The sequence below is a fragment of the Panthera leo genome, chromosome C1, assembly GCF_018350215.1.
Source record: "Panthera leo isolate Ple1 chromosome C1, P.leo_Ple1_pat1.1, whole genome shotgun sequence".
NCBI lineage: Eukaryota > Metazoa > Chordata > Mammalia > Carnivora > Felidae > Panthera > Panthera leo.
Window position 1 is genome coordinate 55,030,269 of NC_056686.1, and position 19,976 is coordinate 55,050,244.

The 19,976-nt window shown below is 40.3% G+C and overlaps 1 protein-coding gene across 1 annotated transcript in view; it reads right to left on the reverse strand.

Moving 5' to 3' along the window:
- Positions 1–8,561: 8,561 nt before the first annotated feature.
- Positions 8,562–19,976, reverse strand: part of SLC35D1 (solute carrier family 35 member D1) — a 45,717-nt gene continuing 34,302 nt past the window's right edge. Inside the window, exon 12 of the mRNA XM_042952068.1 lies at positions 8,562–8,887. Within this exon, the coding sequence (XP_042808002.1) occupies positions 8,779–8,887 (109 nt within the window). The 3' untranslated portion in view covers positions 8,562–8,778. The remainder of the gene's footprint in view (positions 8,888–19,976) is intronic.

The following is a 19,976-nucleotide window of genomic DNA, read 5'->3' on the forward strand; positions in this document are numbered from 1 at the left end:
GCACAACTGGAAAGGCCTGTCTGCTTTGCCTTCTCAGATTTAACCAGCTACCGGCTCATGCCTAAGCTTCAAATCCATGGTGTATGAATTCTGGAAGAAGAATGGCATTTGACGGGAATATAGTGATGACGAGCTTGGTACCACCAAGTCTATCACAAGCAGACAAAGCGAGACAAGAACCTAACATGGTGGTGAAGAGCAAAAGTCAGGTCCTGAGTCCAGCTGACCGGGGTCTGAATGTGGGTTTCACAACCACATGGAACGATTTACTTCACTCGCCTTCATCTGTTAAATATGGTTGTGTCAGGCCTCTGCTGGGGGCCTGGGTGCCAGCCCCAGTGAGCTCGGTCTAGCTTGATGGAGGGATGGACGGTTGATGTAATGAGAGCTGTAGGGAAGTCCTGGGAGTACCCAGTAACTGCTCACCTGCTATGGATACATGAAGGCACCAGCCCTGTGCTTTGCTCCTGTCAGCAGTGCCTCTTCTGTGGCGGTCTCCGATAATGACAGCCCTGTGCAGGGAAGCCATGTTGAGACAAGAAACCAGCAAGGGGCTGAATGAAAGAGCATATAACTCACAAATTAGAAAGTCAAATTCTAAGAGGATTTTTAAAACCTGCCTTAAGGGCAGTCTCTTCAACAAATGGTGTCAATAAAACTAAATACTAACATGCAAAAGAATGGAGTTAGACCCTGACTTTCTACCACATACAAAAACTAAAAATGGATATAAGACTTAAATGCACGACGTAATTTTACAAAACTCCTTGAAGAAAAAAACATAGGGGAAAAGCTTCATGACAATGGACAAAGCACAGTCAACAGAAGTAAAAATAGATAAACTGCACTACATCAAAATTTAAAACTGCATCAAAGGATACAACAAGAATGAAAGGCAACCTATGGAGAAGAAAATATTTGCAAATAATGTATTTTATAAAGGGTTGAAATTAGAATATACAAAGAATGACAAATCAACAAAAAGTCCAATTAAAAAAATGGACTTGAGTAGACATTTCTCCAAAAAAATGCATATAAATGGCCAACATGCATATGAAAAGATACTCAACACCACTAATCATTAGGAAAATACAAATCAAAACCACAATATGATCACCTCACAAACACTAGGCTGGCTACTTTCAGTAAAACAAAGTAAACGTTACCAAGGATGTGAAGAAATTGGGACCCTTGTGCACACTGGTTGGAATGTAAAATGTGCAACCACAACAGAAAACAGTATGGGAGTTCCTCAAAAAAATAATAACAATAGAATTACTGTATGACCCAGTAATTTCAAAAGAAAACATATTTGCACACATCACTGTAGATTCTGTGTTACCCCAAAATCTTTTAATTTTTTTTAACGTTTATTTTTGAGACAGAGAGAGACAGAGCATGAACAGGGGAGGGGCAGAGAGAGAGGGAGACACAGAATCTGAAACAGGCTCCAGGCTCTGAGCTGTCAGCACAAAGCCCGACGCGGGGCTCGAACTCATGGACCGTGAGATCATGACCTGAGCTGAAGTCGGACGCTTAACCGACCAAGCCACCCAGGCGCCCCCTTTTTTTTTTTAATTAATTTTTTTTAACGTTTATTTATTTTTGAGACAGAGAGAGACAGAGCATGAACAGGGGAGGGGCAGAGAGAGAGGGAGACAGAGAATCTGAACGAAAATCTTATGTTAAAACCCTAATCCCCAATGTGATGATATTTGGAGATGGGGCTTTCAGGAGGTAATTAGGTCGTAAAGGTGGAGCCCTCACGATAGGATTAGTGCCCTATAAGAAGAGGCAAGACAAAGCTTCCTCTCTGCTCTCCACCATGTGAGGATAAGAGAAGATGGATATTCCACAAACCAGGAAGCAGGCTCTTACCAGACGCAAGATCTGCAAGCACTTTGATCTTGAACTTTCCAGCTTCTTCTCCAAGGTGAGAATATATGTTTGTTGTTTAAGCCACTCATTCTACAGTCATTTTTTAGAGCAGTCAAAACTGATTAAGACACCCACTTTTTGCAGTATTATTTACAATGCCAAGAGTGGAAGCAACCCAGTGTCCATCAATGGATGAATGGATAAATAAAATGTGCTATATACACACAATAGAATATTATTCAGCCTTAAAAAGGAAAGAAACTATGACAACATGCTACAATATGGATGGACCTCAAGGACATTACGTTATGTGAAATGAGCCAGTAGCAAAAAGACAAATAAATGCTGTATGATTTCACTTATATGAGGTTTTCTACAGTAGCCAAATTCATAGACAGAAAGTAGAACGGTGGTTGCCCAGGGCCGGAACAAAGAGGGAAATGGGGAACTGTTTAATGGGCACGGATTTCAGTTTTTCAAGATGAAAAACTCAGGAGACTGGTTGCACAACAATGTGAATAGACTTAATACTACTGAACTGTACACTTAAAAATGGTTAAGATGGTAAATTTCATGCTATAGGTATTTTGTCACAATCTTTTTTAAAGCCTTCATGTACTCGTAATTCAGTTGAGCTTGCCTGTACCAAAATGCCTCTCTTGATGAGCATATTTTATTTTGGGGTTATGTCCCGGTAAAGCTATTCAGAGGCTTAGACTCCTGATTAAGCAGATGAAATATTTTAAAACTAGAAAGATTAGCATTTCTTTCTTTTGAAATTACCACAACTGTGCCAGAGACAGATATTTAATCATACGTGTGAGTCATACAAAATACTTGTGTGGCTTAAAGCAAAAATTTTTCCTGTGTCTTCTCTCAATACTCTACTCACTATTTACCAAACAGATCTGCAACACTAGTTGGGTTAACTACTACTCAGTTCTGACTCGCTCTGGAGCTGGCAGCCCCACAAGACTCCCAGGCTCAGTCCCATCTGTCGGTCACCTCCCCCACCCCTTTCCAAAGCAAATCACAAGTCCATGTTGTTAACCTGTATGTCTGACCAATCAGCTATAAATCAAGGTTCCCAGGACCTCCCCCTCAGGTTTGAATACTTTGTTAGAGTTGTTCACAGAACTCAGGAAAACAGTTCATTTACTAAACTACTGGTTTCCTACAAAAGGACGTAACTCAGGAACAGCCAGATGGAAGAGAGGCATACATAGGGCAAGGTGTGTGGCAAGAGTGTGGGCCACCCTGTCCCCTCCAGACGCACCACCCTCCCAGCACCTCCATGCATTCAGCAACCTGGAAGCTGTCCAAACCTCGTAGTTCAGGGATTTTTATGGAGCCTTCACTATGTTGACATGATTAAATCACTGGTCATTGGTGATTGATTTAACCTCCAGTCCCTCTCCCCTTCACCTAGGCGGGTGGGGCAAGGAGCCTGAAAGCTCACAACCCAAATTGCCATGGTTGGTTCCCCCCACAACCAGCCCCCACCTGTCCTTAACAAAGTCAGGTGCAGTTGGTTAAAAGAGGCTCATTATGAAAAATAAAAGATACTCATTTCATCTTTATGGCTACAGAACTATTTCAACAACTGGGAACAAAACTAAATATAACAAAAAAAGATACTCTTATAGCACTTATAAAGTACAAGAGTCTTGGAAGCTATGTGCCAGGAGGAACAGGGACAAAGACCAAATATAAATTTCTATTATATATCACAATGGCAAACTATTTTATTACTAGGTTTCAATCAACTAACTGGAAGCCATCCTCTTGAATGTGGGCAGACTTAATGGCTCTTTGCACTTAGAAAGGAATTTTAATACATGTGTTCAGGAAAAAGTATTTATTTGACACCTTTACAAAAATATTTAGGCACATAATTTTCATGTTTAGGTCACCTGATTTACACATCTCAATCCTTAGTACCTTTTAAAACCACTAAAATGGTCATTTGGTAAATAGGATCTGTATTGAAAAAAATACTATGATAGGCCAACATTTGTAGACAAAAAAATCAGTTGATCATCAGCATGAGAAAGAAACACTTATGAACAAAATAATCTCTAAAAACATTTTTGTGAGACAATAAATCTAACCAGTAGATTTCTTTTTTTAAAAGTAACTCAAAAAAGAAAGCTTAAAAAAACCCACCATTGAATATCTTTTCATCCTGTCACGAAGTGGCACCCCTTTAAAGGTAAGAGCTAGAAGACAGGTGATGATGCAAAAGATCTATAAGCACCAACAACTGAGATAAACGTGGATGCACAGGCAGTGTGGAGCAAGGAAGAAGGCAGGTCTGGTCTGCAGAGGAGCAACTGGGAAAGTTTTAACTGAATCACCATTCTGAGGTGAAGATAAAAATATTTTTTTCTGTTTTGAAATTCACCATCAAAATAGAAGTAATTTTGTTCCTTTTTAAAAACAGGTGGAATCCCATCACATGTGGCATCACATAATGGCAATTATATCCAGTAAGTATTTAAAAAAGGAAGACTACCGTTATTTAAGCGCTCTAGAGGCAATGAAATAAAGGGTCACATTTTTCAAGAAATACACACATTGCCCAGGCCTCCAGCATTTAAGGAGCACAGATTAAGAATCTAGTTTGCTTCCAGCCTCACCATGAAATAGTGACAGTAACAACACTTGCTGAGTGCCTAACACGTACTAGGGCATTGTGCTCAGTGGTTTCGCATCCATTGTCTCACTTACTGTGAATATTACTATTTTTCCCTCAAGGAGGGAAAAATCAATTATAGCCTTGTTCATAAGGAGGAACCAATACAGAGGTACCCCCTTATTCACAGGGGATACGTTCCAAGACCCCTAGTGGATGCCTGAAACCACAGATAGTACCGAACCCTACACATGTTTTTTCCTACACATACATACCTATGATAAAGTTTAATTTATAAATTAGGCACAGTAGATTAACAATAAAATGGAAAAATGGTAATATACTGTAATAAAAGTTATGTGAAAGTGGCCTCTCTCAAAGTATCTTATGGTACCGCGCTCACCCTCATGACAGTGTGAGGTGATCCGATGCCTACTGAGGAGGTGGAGGGGAATGACGTGGCACCGTGACTAGCATTTGGCTACTACTGACCTTCTGAAGATTTGTCAGAAGGAGGATCCCGTGCTTCCAGACCTTCCTTGGCCACAGATGACTGAAACTGAAGAAACGGAAACCGTGGATAAGGGGTACCTCCTATAGTACACAGTTATGGGGCAAGAAACAATATGCGAAGCAGAGGGAGAAGGAACCCAGGCCATTCACGAATTCTAATGGCCTGGCACTTATTTCAGAGCTAGTAGTTTGAGTTGTAAAGTCCTTTTAGATTAAAAAAATGCTTCAGCTCATGGGTGGGTGGGACACCCTAATCCATGGTAACTGCAGGCAGCTCTTAACTTACAAATCACTGACTGCTTTCATCTCCTTTCACTATGGGTCTGGCTAAAGAATTATACATTCCTTGAGAGCAAGAACTATGTCCTGTTCAGGGTGGTTTCCCCAGAGCTTGGCAAAATGCCCTGGCATAAGACAGATGCTCAAAAAAATCTCTGCTCACTGATGAAACCATAATAATGAAAGCAGGCTCAAAATCCTAGGCACTATTCCAAACCAGTCAAATATGAAACTCTACTATTCTTTTGGTGAAGAATCTGTATCAGCTTTACTGACCTGAACTTTCCATGGATTCTTGATACAACAGGACTACAGAAAACTAGCAGATGCATGGTATTTTAAACCTATGTCCACACTGGATCCTACAAATGACTTATAAAGTCAAGAGCCAGATGAAGCAATTAAAAGTCACCTGACACGTTGGCAACATGCAGTCTGGTCAACCAGACCACAATCAATCTGACACCGACTAAAAGCAGATGGGCCACAAAGGACCCTGCTGTCATTACCTCAAGAAGAGGAGACCCTAGTCATACAGAATTGGGTTTTCAAAACTCTCATCACAGCTCATCTGTCTCAAAGGGAAAATTAAGGATTTAACTCTAAAGCTGCCTCTCTTTCTCCCAGGAGGTAGTTAATACATCATAGAATTTTCGCCTTGTAAGATATCAACCTGGGGGCAAAACCCAGACACTCTGGGTGATGTGAGAATACCAGGTAAATCTCTAGTGCACTATAGCCAAGTCTGCACATAACTGAAAAATTCCAAAAACGGCTGGCCGGTCTATGCAGTCTCCAACTTCCCCAGGCTGCTTTCTCTTATCTTGACATGTTGGTGGTAGTCAAAGAGGGAATCAGAACATTGGCAGGGCAGAAGCTGCGACTTGCTGTACTGTGTCTGGCCAGAAAGTTCGGCACAGGTGGAGGGCCCTAAGGTCATGTGCATGTAGTGAGGCTATAATTACACATGATTTTCTCAAAGCTGGAGTGATGACAGATTTTCAAGGAACCTGACCCCCAAGAAGCAGTTCAACCCCTGCTGGAATTCTAGCACAACAGCTACAGACACAGCCAAAGGCCTTTCATGACGAGAAATTCTACAACACAAATGATTTCTAATATCAAAGTTCCCTCCATGTGATTTGACAGAAGAAGAAAGAGAATCAATAAAATTAGCTCTCACAAGGCCTTTCCACTGTGCCCAGCCAAAACCAGGCAGTGGCAGGCCACATCTATCAACCAAGGCCAGCCTGGAAGGTAGACACAAGCTCTGGCATGTAGAGTGACATATCACTGCCCCTAATTTGCAAAGCCTATTCCTCTTAGGCTCCAAATTCAACCAAGCACTTGCCTCCTTGGCTGACTCAGCCAGCCATCTCCATTTCCTCACTTCCTCAGAGGAAAATGGCAGCATGGCTCAATGGAAGAAACATGAATTTTTACTTATTAACAAGTCACTTACTCTGAGTCTTCTCATTGATAAAACAAAGACAATAAAAATCATTTTACACAAGATAATATCCTATGCTCCCAGTGGAATTTTCTCAGATCAGATGATCCTGGAAAAAAGTGAGCCCTGGGAGCTTTTGGCCTGGAAGTTGGCCGTGAGATTACTTCTAGGGACCCAATACCACTGGTCAGGCTTTAGTAAAAACAAACCCAAATAAAAGAAACACATGAATATGAAAATGACCTCAATGTAATTTTTTAAAAAATAAAAAGAAATCAAAACCTTCCAGGCCTCCTGTTAAGCCACCCAAATACCAACTGTTTAGATCAGTAGAGCCCTATGGATTCCAAACCCAATGAAAGAGAAGTTAGCATGCACCAGTGCAAAAGCACCCAGCCTCTTGCACACTGACTGCACAACTGGCCTGTGCAGATACTCATACGCAAAGTCGGTGGATGCCTCTGCACCAAATCACAGGGCTGTGTGAGTGAATCCCCTGCCTGCCCAAAGAGGCAATTTAGGCAGTGCCTATTCACAGCTGCTCTCCCAGGATGCAGCAAAGGTCTCAAGAGAAGCTGACGTGCTCATAAGGTAAGCCAAGGGGCACAGGATGTAGGTGACAGCATGCAAAGACACAGGTATGCTCACGCCATTTAAGGAGAAAGGATGGTGATGGCTGTAACAGCAACACGCCGAACAAAGACTAAGCCTTGACAATGCAAAAACCTCTAAAAAGGCTTTCCCCTCAAACCAATACATTCAGAAATATAAGACCTACTTGTATTAATTCAAAGAGGAGTAAACAGAGTAGCAACCAAACCCAGAGGAGGGAAGCACAGGAAAAAGACAGCGTCCACCTTGCCTGCCTGCCATTCTCACTCAGAGAAGGAAGGCTGAGCTGCATGGTTTGCAACAAAATATAGCTCTTCATATATACGACTCGTGATCTTGGGGTCACGAGTTGAAGCCCCACGTTGGGTATAGAGTTTAAAAAAATAATAAATTTTTTTAAAAAATAAATAAACAATATGCCGCTCTTCACATACATGTCATCTCACACTGTAGCATATGGTAGCAAACCATTGTGGGGTGGGTAGGGGCAGGTACTTCTAACCCCATTTACGGATTCGCAGTTTCTAAGAGCTGAAGAAAGTTTCTGTGACTTGTTCAGAGTCGCAGCGTCTTCTGGATGGATCATAAAGTTAAGTTTTCTCTCTTAACCCTCAGTCATGATAGCAAGAGTGAGATCATTCAACTACCTCCAAAAACATCTGTGCACCCCCAGCACTTAGCATAATGCCAGGTACATATTGCATACCCAGTACATTTGAGCTGAATGAATGAATCATACAGATGGCCTCCTTCCTCTATCCCTTCATCATCCCCATCTTACACAATAAAAAGGGAATAGCATAATTTCAAGGAATGCACTCTGCTCATTCCATGAATTCCCAGGGGAGCCAACATGGAAACCAATACAACCTCAAGGCACATGTAGTTTTTTAGTGCCAAAGTTGTTATCTTTAGCAAATGCAGGGATAATATCCTTATGAAGAAAAATCCTTAAGAAATAAAATTCTAAAAGGAGAAACTTTAGATACTTGGCTGCATTTCCAGTAGAAGGAAGACTGAGCTACCTCAATATGCAGCAACAATTTCAATGCGGAGGCTCCAGTTGGAGCACTTTATAGATGGAGCTCTAAGGGATACCTGGATATCAAACTACGGAATAAAATATTTTCAAAACACTGATGGTTCATTGTCAGCATAAAAGAAATAAATTAAAAAGCCCGGTACATTTTCCAGTTTGATATAAATTAATTCCAATGGCATATTTAAAATAGAGTCAATTATAAGCTTCTCTCATAAAATTTTAAAAGGCAGCAATCAATCCTCAGATTGTACAAGTGCAAAGGAATGGTATTTTCTCTGTAATCAAGACACCTGAGTGTCTGTGTAAGAAATGCCAGTGTTCTCAGTTGATCAAAAGCTCGGGCCTAAGTAGTGGAAGCGATCCTCTGGGTCATACTGCTCCTTTCCCCTTAATGTCCAGCTTGTTACTGGCCTCTGACTGCTTGCTCAGCTGTTCCTCAGAGAAAGTGATGTAGGAATACACCAGGCTCCCAGCAATGCTGCAAAAAAGAAAACCACCATCAGGGAGGAATGAAGGAACGACACATGGAAGGGAGACTGGTACGGGGGTGGAAGCTACCTTCATATATCAACAGCACGTAAAATTACAACAGATAATATGGAATCTTCATCTACCAAGTAAGAGATGCTCCCTCATCATGGCATTATCCACTGGGGAAATGAATGCTTGCACACACCTGCCAACAGGCGTGCCAATTTTACACCACCTTTCTGGAATGCAATTTGTTGAAATCATAAACCTTAGAATTCTGCTTATCCTTTTGACCTAGCAACCTACTCCATGGAAGAATTGTGTACATCTTCAGAGACTTATCAAGCAAGTGTTTACCACAAAATTCATAACAGCAAAAAATTAGATAAAGGGTAAATGTCCCAAGGGGGAATTATATAAATCCACACAATAGAATATTATGTATCTCATAAAATCATATAATATGAAAACAGGCAATGACATCTTAAATGAAAAAATAATCTCACAAAACATTAAATATTGTCTAATCCCATTTTATTTACATAAACATGAATATGTACATCGATATGCATCAGAAAAAAAGTCTAGAAAGATGGTGAGTGAGCTCAGAGGTGATTTCTTTTTTATTTCTATTTCCTGGATTTTCAAAAATAATTATTCAAAACAAAGAAATGTAATTTTTAGTAAGAATGAAAAACATCCCAATTATTAAGTAAACATGCAGATCCTGGGGGATTCACAGACCTGCTTTCTGACTAGAATCAAGTTCACAGTGGAGAACCTATCATCTGAGCCCTTGACATGAGTTGGTTTCTCATACCCCTCACTTGTCCACCACACCGACCACCAGGGAGGGTTCGCACATGAGGGACCCTGATTATACTTGTCTATTCTCTGCAGGGACTTCAAACCCACACGGGATACACAGCTTCCTGCCCCAGTCACTAAGTGAAAGTAAGCCAGAGGAGCTCAGGAGCATGTCAAGAGACTGTTCTGATGTGTTCTTCTGCTAAGCCTGACACCTGTGACTCTTTTGGGTCTCCAGCTGGCAGCCTGGCCTAGACTCTGATTTCAGACATGCCTGTCCTGGTTGGGCCCCCCATCTTTTGCCTGACCCCTTGACTCATGAACTTGCCACTAATTTGAAATTAGTTCTATTCTCCTCTGGGCTCTGGGGTTCCAGCACCATACCAGTTGCAGCAGGGTGAGAAATGCCTAGCTAGCTCCCTACAAATAAGGAAGGAAGATCAGGCAGTCACAGCACTTAATCATCAAATTGTGACCATTTACTAAAGTCTATTCCATGTCAAGCATTTAACATACATCTGCCATGGCAATATTCCTACAAAGTACAATATCCCTGGCAAGAATGTTCATTTTACAGATGAAGAAACTGAGTTCCAGAGTCATAAGATAACTTGCTGAGGGTCACAAAGCATCCTAATAATGGACCAGAATAAAACCCGTATCCCTCTGATTTTCTCCACTGAAACAGCTTCCTCCCTTATGGCCCCTGCTCCACTTGATAGAAGAGATACCAGTCCTTATTTTGTTCCCATAAGCCTATATATTTCCAAAGCCTTACTCTGAGCTCTACAAAGTCCCTTGCACAGGCCTGACACTTTGTAGCAATACAGTAAATAACTGCTTAACTGAGTATCTGTGATGGCCCAAAGAAACTCCAGACCCTCACGAACCCAATCTTTATGCCAGTTTCATAGAGCTTCATCTTTTCCTTCATCTAGTAGTTTTTCCATTTCTTTTTTTTCTTTCCTTTTTTTTTTTTTTTAAGAGTTTGATCTCTCAGACTCTTCTAGAAACGTTTCAGGTTTTCTAGTGCATCAAGTAGATGATTTCCCTGGTAGCTGGGCTAGGACCCAGAGATGGCTTACTATAGCCTTCCTGACTGAAGCTAAAATTCTCTGAGGTTCACATGCACATCTACATGACAGGCAATTTCCCTCGGCCTCCAGCCCCATCTGAACTCACAACATCCTGTCATCTGGGTTCCCCCTCCCAGGACAACCTCAATATAACAATGCTTTCTTTATTTTTCCTGTCAAGACAATCTTTTTTTCCTTTTTTTCTTTTTATACTACAAGTTTATTGATTGATTGATTTAATTTCACTTTTTATTTTTTTAAATTTACATCCAAATTAGTCAGTATATAGTGAAGCAATGATTTCAGTAGATTCCTTAATGCCCCTTACTCATTTAGCCCATCCCCCCTCCCACAATTTGATTTTTATATTAAGCTGATTTCACCTGGATGGAAGTAATGGAGCAGTGTAGGATTGAAGAAGACAAAGAATACCCTGGAATACTACGGAATCACCGTAAGGATGAGGCCTGGACCCTATATCTCTAGCATAGCTAGTGTAATGAAAAGACATCGACTTTGTGGAGTTAGGTCTTGGTTCAAATCTTGAATATACTGCCAGCTTTGTGCCCCTTGGCAAATTTATTAATTTATCTGAGATTCTATTTCTGTATTAATAAGAGTAATACTATCTCTCTAGGCTTGTTTGCAGATAAAGTGAGATAACTTGCATAAAGAACCAGGCCCTAATCTTGGCACATGGTAAACAATCAGAAAATATATATTCCCTACTCGCTCTTTCCCTGTCAGCTCTGCTACTCCTAGACTCAGAGGGGAGATGCACTTTGGGAACGCAGGGAAACTGGGAGGAGGGGAAGAAGAGGATGGTGAAAAAAGAAAGGGAAACAGGCCAGATGCGAATCTATATGAATCTTGATACATCACTATCAAATGGTTTGGAATTAGTATCTTCTAATACTTTACACAAAAAACTTCTCAACCTATTGGCTCCATAAATATTCACATTAAATATGACGACCTCTGATACTCTGGATTTGTTATTTATATATTTGACCATCCTAAAGATTCACTTTTTTAAATCTCAAGCAATCTTCCACTTGCCTAATATTCAGATCACAGCACTACCATTAATTCACTCAACATGCTGTGACAAAGCCAGGAGATAAACAGAAGAAAAAGACAAGGCTCCAATGCACTACAGACAGGGTCTAGTTAGAATACTGCAAGACAGGCTGGAAAAGTGAACAGTGCCACCTCTGCTCTGGCCACTTCTGATCTTCCAAAGCCACACAAACACAATCTATCTCTTCTAGACTTACAGCTCCAGACATATTTACTAGCCTGAGACAATTAGATATCCACTCTACAAATATATGCTAAAAATGCCTTCCATATAGCAACTCCATGGCCAGAGAGCAAGAGTCCTAAGGTCCAGACTATGTCCATCTCCCTTTGTGGCTGACATATCTGCTCATGTGTTTAGCCATGTAGCTCTGCCTCCCAGACTAGATGCTGCCTTCTGTATTCCACATGTAACATAGGTCAATTTATACCCAAGCCTATGAGCCAAGGCAGTTTGATTTTTACTGCCATTTCCTAACATATAGTAATTCCTGCCAAATAATTGAAACTGGACCTCTGGGTATATTCTTCCTACACCCATGTCAACTCCCCACATAGCAGCTCCCGGGAGCCCTTTTTCATCTTTCTCACCAGCCAAGTAAAGCAGAGCTGTGTTGCCTCTGTATATATATCACCTTCCAGAGCTTTCCAATCTGAACAGAGAGAAGCACAGAGGTGACACAGGATTGAATAAAAACCACATAATTGTTGACTATGACATTTACGAAGCTCTGTGATGGGGCGCCTGGGTGGCTCAGTCGGTTAAGCATCTGACTTTGGCTCAGGTCATGATCTCACAGGTTGTAAATTCAAGCCCTGCATCAGGCTCTGTGCTGACAGCTCAGAGCCTGGAGCCTGCTTCAGATTCTGTGTCTCCCTCTCTCTCTGCCCCTTCCCCACTCATGCTCTGTCTCTCAAAAATGAATAAACGTTACAAAGCTCTGTGATGTGGGACAAGTTACTTAAACTCTCAGAGCCTCAGCTCTGTGAAATGAGCCCATCTGTGAAATGGTGATCAGAATACCACTCTTACAGGATTGAAGTGAGAATTTAATTATATAATTTATGTAACAATAAGCTATCTAAAATTACATGTTAATTATATAACTTAGATTCTATATTTAAATTATGTAACAGGACAATAGATCATTTCAAAACACTCATTGGGACACAATAGACACCCAATAGGGATAAAAGTCAAAATGTCAAGGCACACCAGGAGCGAATACTGCCGAAAAGAAGAACCAGATTTTGCCAGTTGCTGCTTTTCCTCATCTTCATGGCTGCACACCCGTTCACCCAGAAAATCAAGGAGTCCTACATATAGTAAGGCCTCTTTGTCTTTGGTCATCCCAAAGAGGCCTTAACTGTATTGAGTAAGCAAACCCCTATTATCTGTGGGTCAGTAGTAACTCTCACAGTATTTCTCAAGCTGGGTATTCCTCCTTCGTCACTCACTCAAGTGCTGGCCCACTTTTCCAGTAGCACCCTTGTGAAATCCGTCTTATGGAGTATCTACTGCCCACCCTCCCAGTCTCCCATCCAACATCTGCATTTCCAGCTCCACGCCTTTGTTTGCTCATGCAGCACTCAATGGCTGGAATACGTACACTTCTGTTTTCCATCTCTCCAAATCCTACCTATGGCTCAAGGCCTTACTTACCTAACTGTCCTTTCTTCTATTAAGTCTTCCAGGAAGACAACCATAGCCTTTGTGAGAGGTACCAGTCTAAACAGCTACTCTGTGACACTTGTGTGATGACAGCTGCTGAAAGCTCTCATGAGAATGTGCAGAAGTGTCTCCTCATGGCTGTTATTAAGACCATATAAATACCAAATGTTATTATAAATACCTTATGATTCCTACATGAATGAAAGGCATTGGTGTTAATCATTTCATACTTTCCTTCCTCATTCCACCTAATCTCAACATAGTAGGCAAAGTAATTCTGTTAAAACTAAATCAGATCATGTCATTTGTTTAATCAAAACCCTCTGTCTTCCTCTCTCTTAAAAGTAGTCCTCAATCACTCCACCCCACTACCTCTATGGCTCATCTCATCTCATTCACTCTACTGCCATCACACTGGCCTCCCATGTTCCCTGAACACACCACAACACTCCCACTTCAGGGTCTTTTTACTTGTTCTTCTCTCCAGAAACTGATGTGGCTCATCCCCTCCCTTTTTTAGGTATTGACACAAAATGTAACCCTATTCCCTGCAGTACTCCTCGTCCCCCTTCCTTGCCTTTTCTCCATTACTATTTATCATCACAGTTATTAACATTTACCACCAACAAATATTTTACTCACTGTATTGTAATTCATTTTTTGTCTCCTCTACTAGAAGGAAAACTCCACGAAGGGCAACAATTTTAAACAGTTTTGATAACAGCTCTACCCCCATTGCCTAAAACAAAGTTTGGTAGGTACCTACCATACATTTGTTAATAAGGAAATAAATCTTCCCAGCTAGATTATAAATTCCATGAAGATAAAAATTAATCTATGGCTTTGCAAACACTAAGTCATCACTTTCTTTAACATATTTATAGACTGGGTTCAATAATTCTGATTCTTACTCTGCTTGCCAAAGAAGACAGAAGAATAAAGACAAATCAGTGGTAAGGCAGGAGGTAAACAAGGCAGCTCTAGGAATGTTCAAAACAAAGAGGGGTCATTTAATCTCTTATCCCATGTCCCTCACATGGCTAAATCATAGGGAAGATTTTTATAGTCAAACCAGGGTGAGAATCTCAGTTCTGCTTCTCACTATGGCAGCTGTGTGCCCTTGGATGAATTATTTTCCCTGAGTCTCAATTGCATTATCATGTGAACTGGGAGATGATTAAACGAGATGGCACTGTAAAGGTGGCATCATATACCAGGCACTCAACAAACATTAAGTCCCTATCTGCTGCCTTTCCAGATGCATGTTTATATCCTTTCTACATGAGGATAAGTATTGGTCTGTGCACATACTTTAAAAATAGAAGTACCTTAGTCACCGATGTCTGGCCAGGATGTGAACCAATTCATCTGCCTAGGAGTTTTAGGAATTTGCCCAGGAGTAAATTTAGAAAAAAGGCTCTTAAGTCCTGTTGTGCTGTTGTTTGGAACTCATGGGCCTTGACATAGATATTATTTGTTTCATTAACTGATATGAATTAAGCAAATACTCAGAATTCTAGGGAAGCCCCACATAGATAGAGTAGTTTTTTTTTAAGAGTCTGAACTAAAAAATGTTATGGAAAAATAAAAAAGAATATAAGCCTAAAAACTTGTTTTCTATCTATTCTCACTGTTTACTGTTAGCTCTTTCCAAATATGTAAGAGAAATGCCCTTCTCCCGTTCCAAAAAAATTTTTTTTCCTTTCATACTATTCCTCAACTTGGGGCTGAGTCCAAACTGCTTAAGCATATCCATCTTTTTTTTTTTTTTTTTTTTTTTTTTTTTTTTTTTTTGAGAGAGAGGGCACAAGTGAGCGAGGGGCAAAGAAAGAGAGAGAGAATCCCAGGAGGGGAAGAGGGAGAGAGAAGAAGGTGGAAAGAGAGAGAGAGAAAGAGAGAAGCGGGGCTCACCCGAAGTGGGGCTCGTGCTTACCCAAAGTGGGGACTCCTGCTCACCTGAAGCATGCCTCGAGTTCACCCAATGTTGGACTCAAATTCACAAACCGTGAGATCATGACCTCACCCGAAGTCAGATGCTTAACAACGTAGCCACCCAGGTGCTCTTAAGCATATCCATCATTTTCTACCCTACATCTATACTCCTTTTTCTTTTCTGCCTCTTAAAAATCTTTAAAATGTAGGTGGAGGCTCCCATCAGAACTAAAAGGATAACATATTTTACGTGTTTTCCACACCCGGAGGAGGTTCCTTCAAATGTCCTAAGTCTCCTGTAAAATAACTTCAGGCCTACCGAGAGCATGTGGCACAGTTCCTAAGGACTGTGGAAAAGTTTAGTGACAGTATCGGGATAGACAACTTGATTTCAAAAACTGAGAGCAAGAAAACTAAAGCTGTGAAAGGTGAATTATAAAGAGCTAGTGGCAGTACTGGTAGAGAACACAGATTTTTTGCAATATTCCATTTCAGTGTTCTTCTGTCAGGAATTATGATATAACCAAGGGCTAGCCAACCTCCCTGGATCCTATTCAAAAGTCCAAATTATTCTAGTGCCATAAATGCCAGTTATATAACTCTACAAATAGCCTGGTGGATATTACATCAGCAGCAACTAACTGATAATACAAAACATGTCCTTCTCTCTCCCCAAGTGAGAAAATCCCTAAGCAAAGGAAAAGCTCGTGTCCTTCAGGAGAAGTCTGGAACCAAAATAGAATCTACTAAGATGAAATTATACAGGAGGAGAAGCAGTCTGAAATTGAGAAGCAACTCATCCTTCTAAAGAAACAAGCAAAGGAATTCAAAATGAGGGAATAGAAGATTCGGGTGCTGGGCAGAGGTAGCTAGACTAAAATCCCCAGGAATAACTGTGGGGCTAGACTCTGAGCTTCACCATGTCCCGTCCCAGAGACTATGCAGACCCTAGGGTGGCCTCAGAAGCTACAAAATGAGTTTTATTACACTAAAGAAGGCTGACTTAACCAGTATGTATGGCATATCATGAAGGAATATGAAAATAAAAGTAATCCATTCATGTATCCACTATTTATAGACTATAGTTAAGAATGAAGACCTGGAAGGCAAATCATGGATTGAAAACTTGCCAGCTGGGTAATATGGGGCAAGTTTCTAGCCTCTCTGTGAAATGGAATATTCACAGCATCTATCTCATAGAGCTGTTACAGAGACTAAGTATACGTAGTTAGGACAATGCTCAGTTCTAGTACACATAAAAAATACTGGCCAGCAGGCACCTGGGTGGCTCAGTTGGTTAAGCATCTGACTTCGGCTCAGGTCATGATCTCACAGCTCATGAGTTCGAGGGCTGCGTTGGGCTCTGTGCTGACAGCCCAGAGCTTGGAGCCTGCTTCAGATTCTGTGTCTCCCCTTCTCTCTGTCCCTCCCATGCTCATACTCTGTCTCCCTCTGTCTCTCAATAATGAGTAAACTTAAAAAAAATTTTTTTTTAAATACTGGCCAGTATTTTGTTATTAGTACTAGCTGAATGCTTATTATGGCCCAGACACTGATAAATACTGGCATAACTGGAAATAAGACAAGTGATTTCTGCCCTCAAATAGCCGAAAATCTAAAATGGTGATGGACACATATATGGTTTACTAGGCTACATTGTAATTATTTAGTCATTTTCTGAATGATAAATGCATTCAGGAATGAGAACTTGGTGACTCTGGAGTCCAATCCATCTGGGTTAAAATCCTTGTGACATGTCTTACTAATTATGTGACCTTGGCAGATCTACAAGGGAATGTACCATGTCTCTCTAGAACACAATGCCTCGCATACAGACACACTCAATGCATAACTTCAGAATACATTCAACTTACTTAACCTCTCTAGGCCTCAGCCTCTTCATTTATAAAATAGTGATAATAAAAGAACTTCAAAAGAGTGTTACAAAGAATTAGGCAATTCAACAGAGAAAGTACATTTGCAATAAAAGGTACTAGAACTGGATATCTATATTAACACACACACACACACACACACATACACACACACACACACAATAAAAAGAACTTTTCATCTAGACTTCACACAGTATATAAAAATTAATCCAAAAGTGAGCTACATACCTAATTGTAAAACCGAAAGCAGTATAAAACTTCTCGGACACATAAGAGGAAAAATCTTTGTAACCTTGGGGTTAGGCAAAGATTTCTTAGATACCTAACACTGAAAGCATAACTCATAGAAGAAAAACTGATAAAATAGCCTTAAAAATTTTCTTCTTCAAAAGAGAGTATTAGAAAAATGAAAAGGCAGGCCACAGACTGGGAAGTAATACTTGTACATCACATATCTGATAAGAAACTTGTATCCATAATAAATAAAGAACTCTGAAAATTTAAGAAAACAAAGGGCGCCTGGCTGGCTCAGTCAGTAGAGCTCGTGACTCTTGATCTCAAGGTTGCAGGTTCAAGTCCCATGTTGGGTACAGAAATTACTTAAAAATAAAATCTTCAAAAAACAAAAAAACTTAAGAAAACAACCCAATTTTTAAAAAATGGGTAAAATAGGGGCGCCTGGGTGGCTCAGTAGGTTAAGTGGCCGACTTCGGCTCAGGTAATGATCTTGCGGTCTGTGAGTTCGAGCTCCGCGTCGGGCTCTGTTCTGACAGCTTGCTCAGAGCCTGGAGTCTGTTTCAGATTCTGTGTCTCCCTCTCTCTGACCCTCCCCTGTTCATGCTCTCTCTCTCCCTGTCTCAAAAATAAGTAAAACGTTAAAAAAAATTTTTTTTTTAAATGGGCAAAATATCTGAACAGCCACTTTACTAAAGAATATATACAGATGGAAAATAAACACATGAAAAGATGTTCAACATCATGAATCACTACAGCATGTAAAACCACAATGAGAAACCACTACAGATCTATTAGAATGTCTAGAATACCAAGGGCTGGGATGTGGAGCAACCAGCATAGTACATCATACATGGCTGAGAGATATGCAAAATGTTACAGACATTTTTGAAAATAATTTGACAATTTCTTAGGAAATGAAACATAACACTTACCAGACAAACCAGGAATTCCACTCCTAGGTATTTACCCAAGTGAAATGAAAACTTACGTTCACAAACAAACTTTTAAGCAAGTATTTTAACAGCTAATACAGAATGGTTAAAAATTGGAAACTACCCAAATGTCTTTCAGTCTTTCGGTTGGTCAATCAATAAAAAACTGTGATATATTCATAACAGAATATACTCAGCAATAAAAAGTTACAAACTACTGATACATGTAACAACACAGAATCTCAGAGTGCAACACAGAATCTCAAATGCAGTATCTGATGTGAAAAGAAGTCAGACCAAGAGCTACCTTTCCATGACAATCTGGATACTACACAGATGAAAACAGATCTTTGTCAGAGGCTGAGGGTAGTGGGAGAGGTTCAATGCAAAGGGACATGGGGAGATTTTAGAGGCAATACAATTGTTTTATATCTTGAATGTGGTGGTGGTAGTTACAGGACTGCTGTATCCATTTATCAAAACTCACAGAACTGTAAACTAAAAGGGGTGAAATTCACTGTATTCAAATCATATAACAACTTTTTAAAATGGAAGAAAAAAAATCACAAAGATGAGTCCCAGAGACTCTAGGAATTCTAGCCTGGGCAGTTATGAAGATGATGATGTCATTATCTGGAAAGGCTACATTAGGCCAAACCCACAGGCCAACTCCAGCAACAGATGGAAAGTAAGTACAGAAGCAGGCTCTTGTCACCACCCTTCACTAATCATTCCCTCCCTTCTTCACTGCCTTTGGGGCTTGGTGAGCACTCAGTAAGTGGCTGCCGGAGAAAAAGCCTTTAGGAGAGTTGAAGACAGGCAGGCTCTCAACGGAGACCTATTTAAAAAAGTGCCGCCTAAATCCCAGAATCAATTTGGATGAAGCCTAATAAGTAGCTACCAGTGCAAACCTCCTGCTTCTTGCATTTGAATCACACCAGAGAAGGCTATTTAAACTCTTCTTAAAACAACAAAGAAACTAGGCAGGGTAGAGGAAAGCTAAATGTATCTGGGTCTAATCACAGAATCTTTGAAGAATATAGTTCAATTATAGATATGTAATAAAGCATAAGCATAGAATTTTCATTGTATAATTCAGGTAATAAATATATGATGATGTTGTAAAATTCTTTCAACTTCTCTGTGAAATTTTTTGGCTAAAATGTGGAATAAGAAAATGGGTTACAAGAATGTGTGAATTCCCTACCTTTTTTTAAATTAAAAATCATGTAATGGTTAATGGCACTCAATAAACAGTAAATGAATCACACACACACACACACACACACACACACACACACACACACAAGAATATGTTCAATTAATGATTTCCTTCAAAGTGCAGTCCACCAAAGATGGACTGACACCATTTCGATCAAAGTGAATCTGATAGCCACTTTAAGTTTGGTTTTTGCATTTAAAAAATAATGTCCACAGCTTATGAGGCTACTTATTAACTCATGGA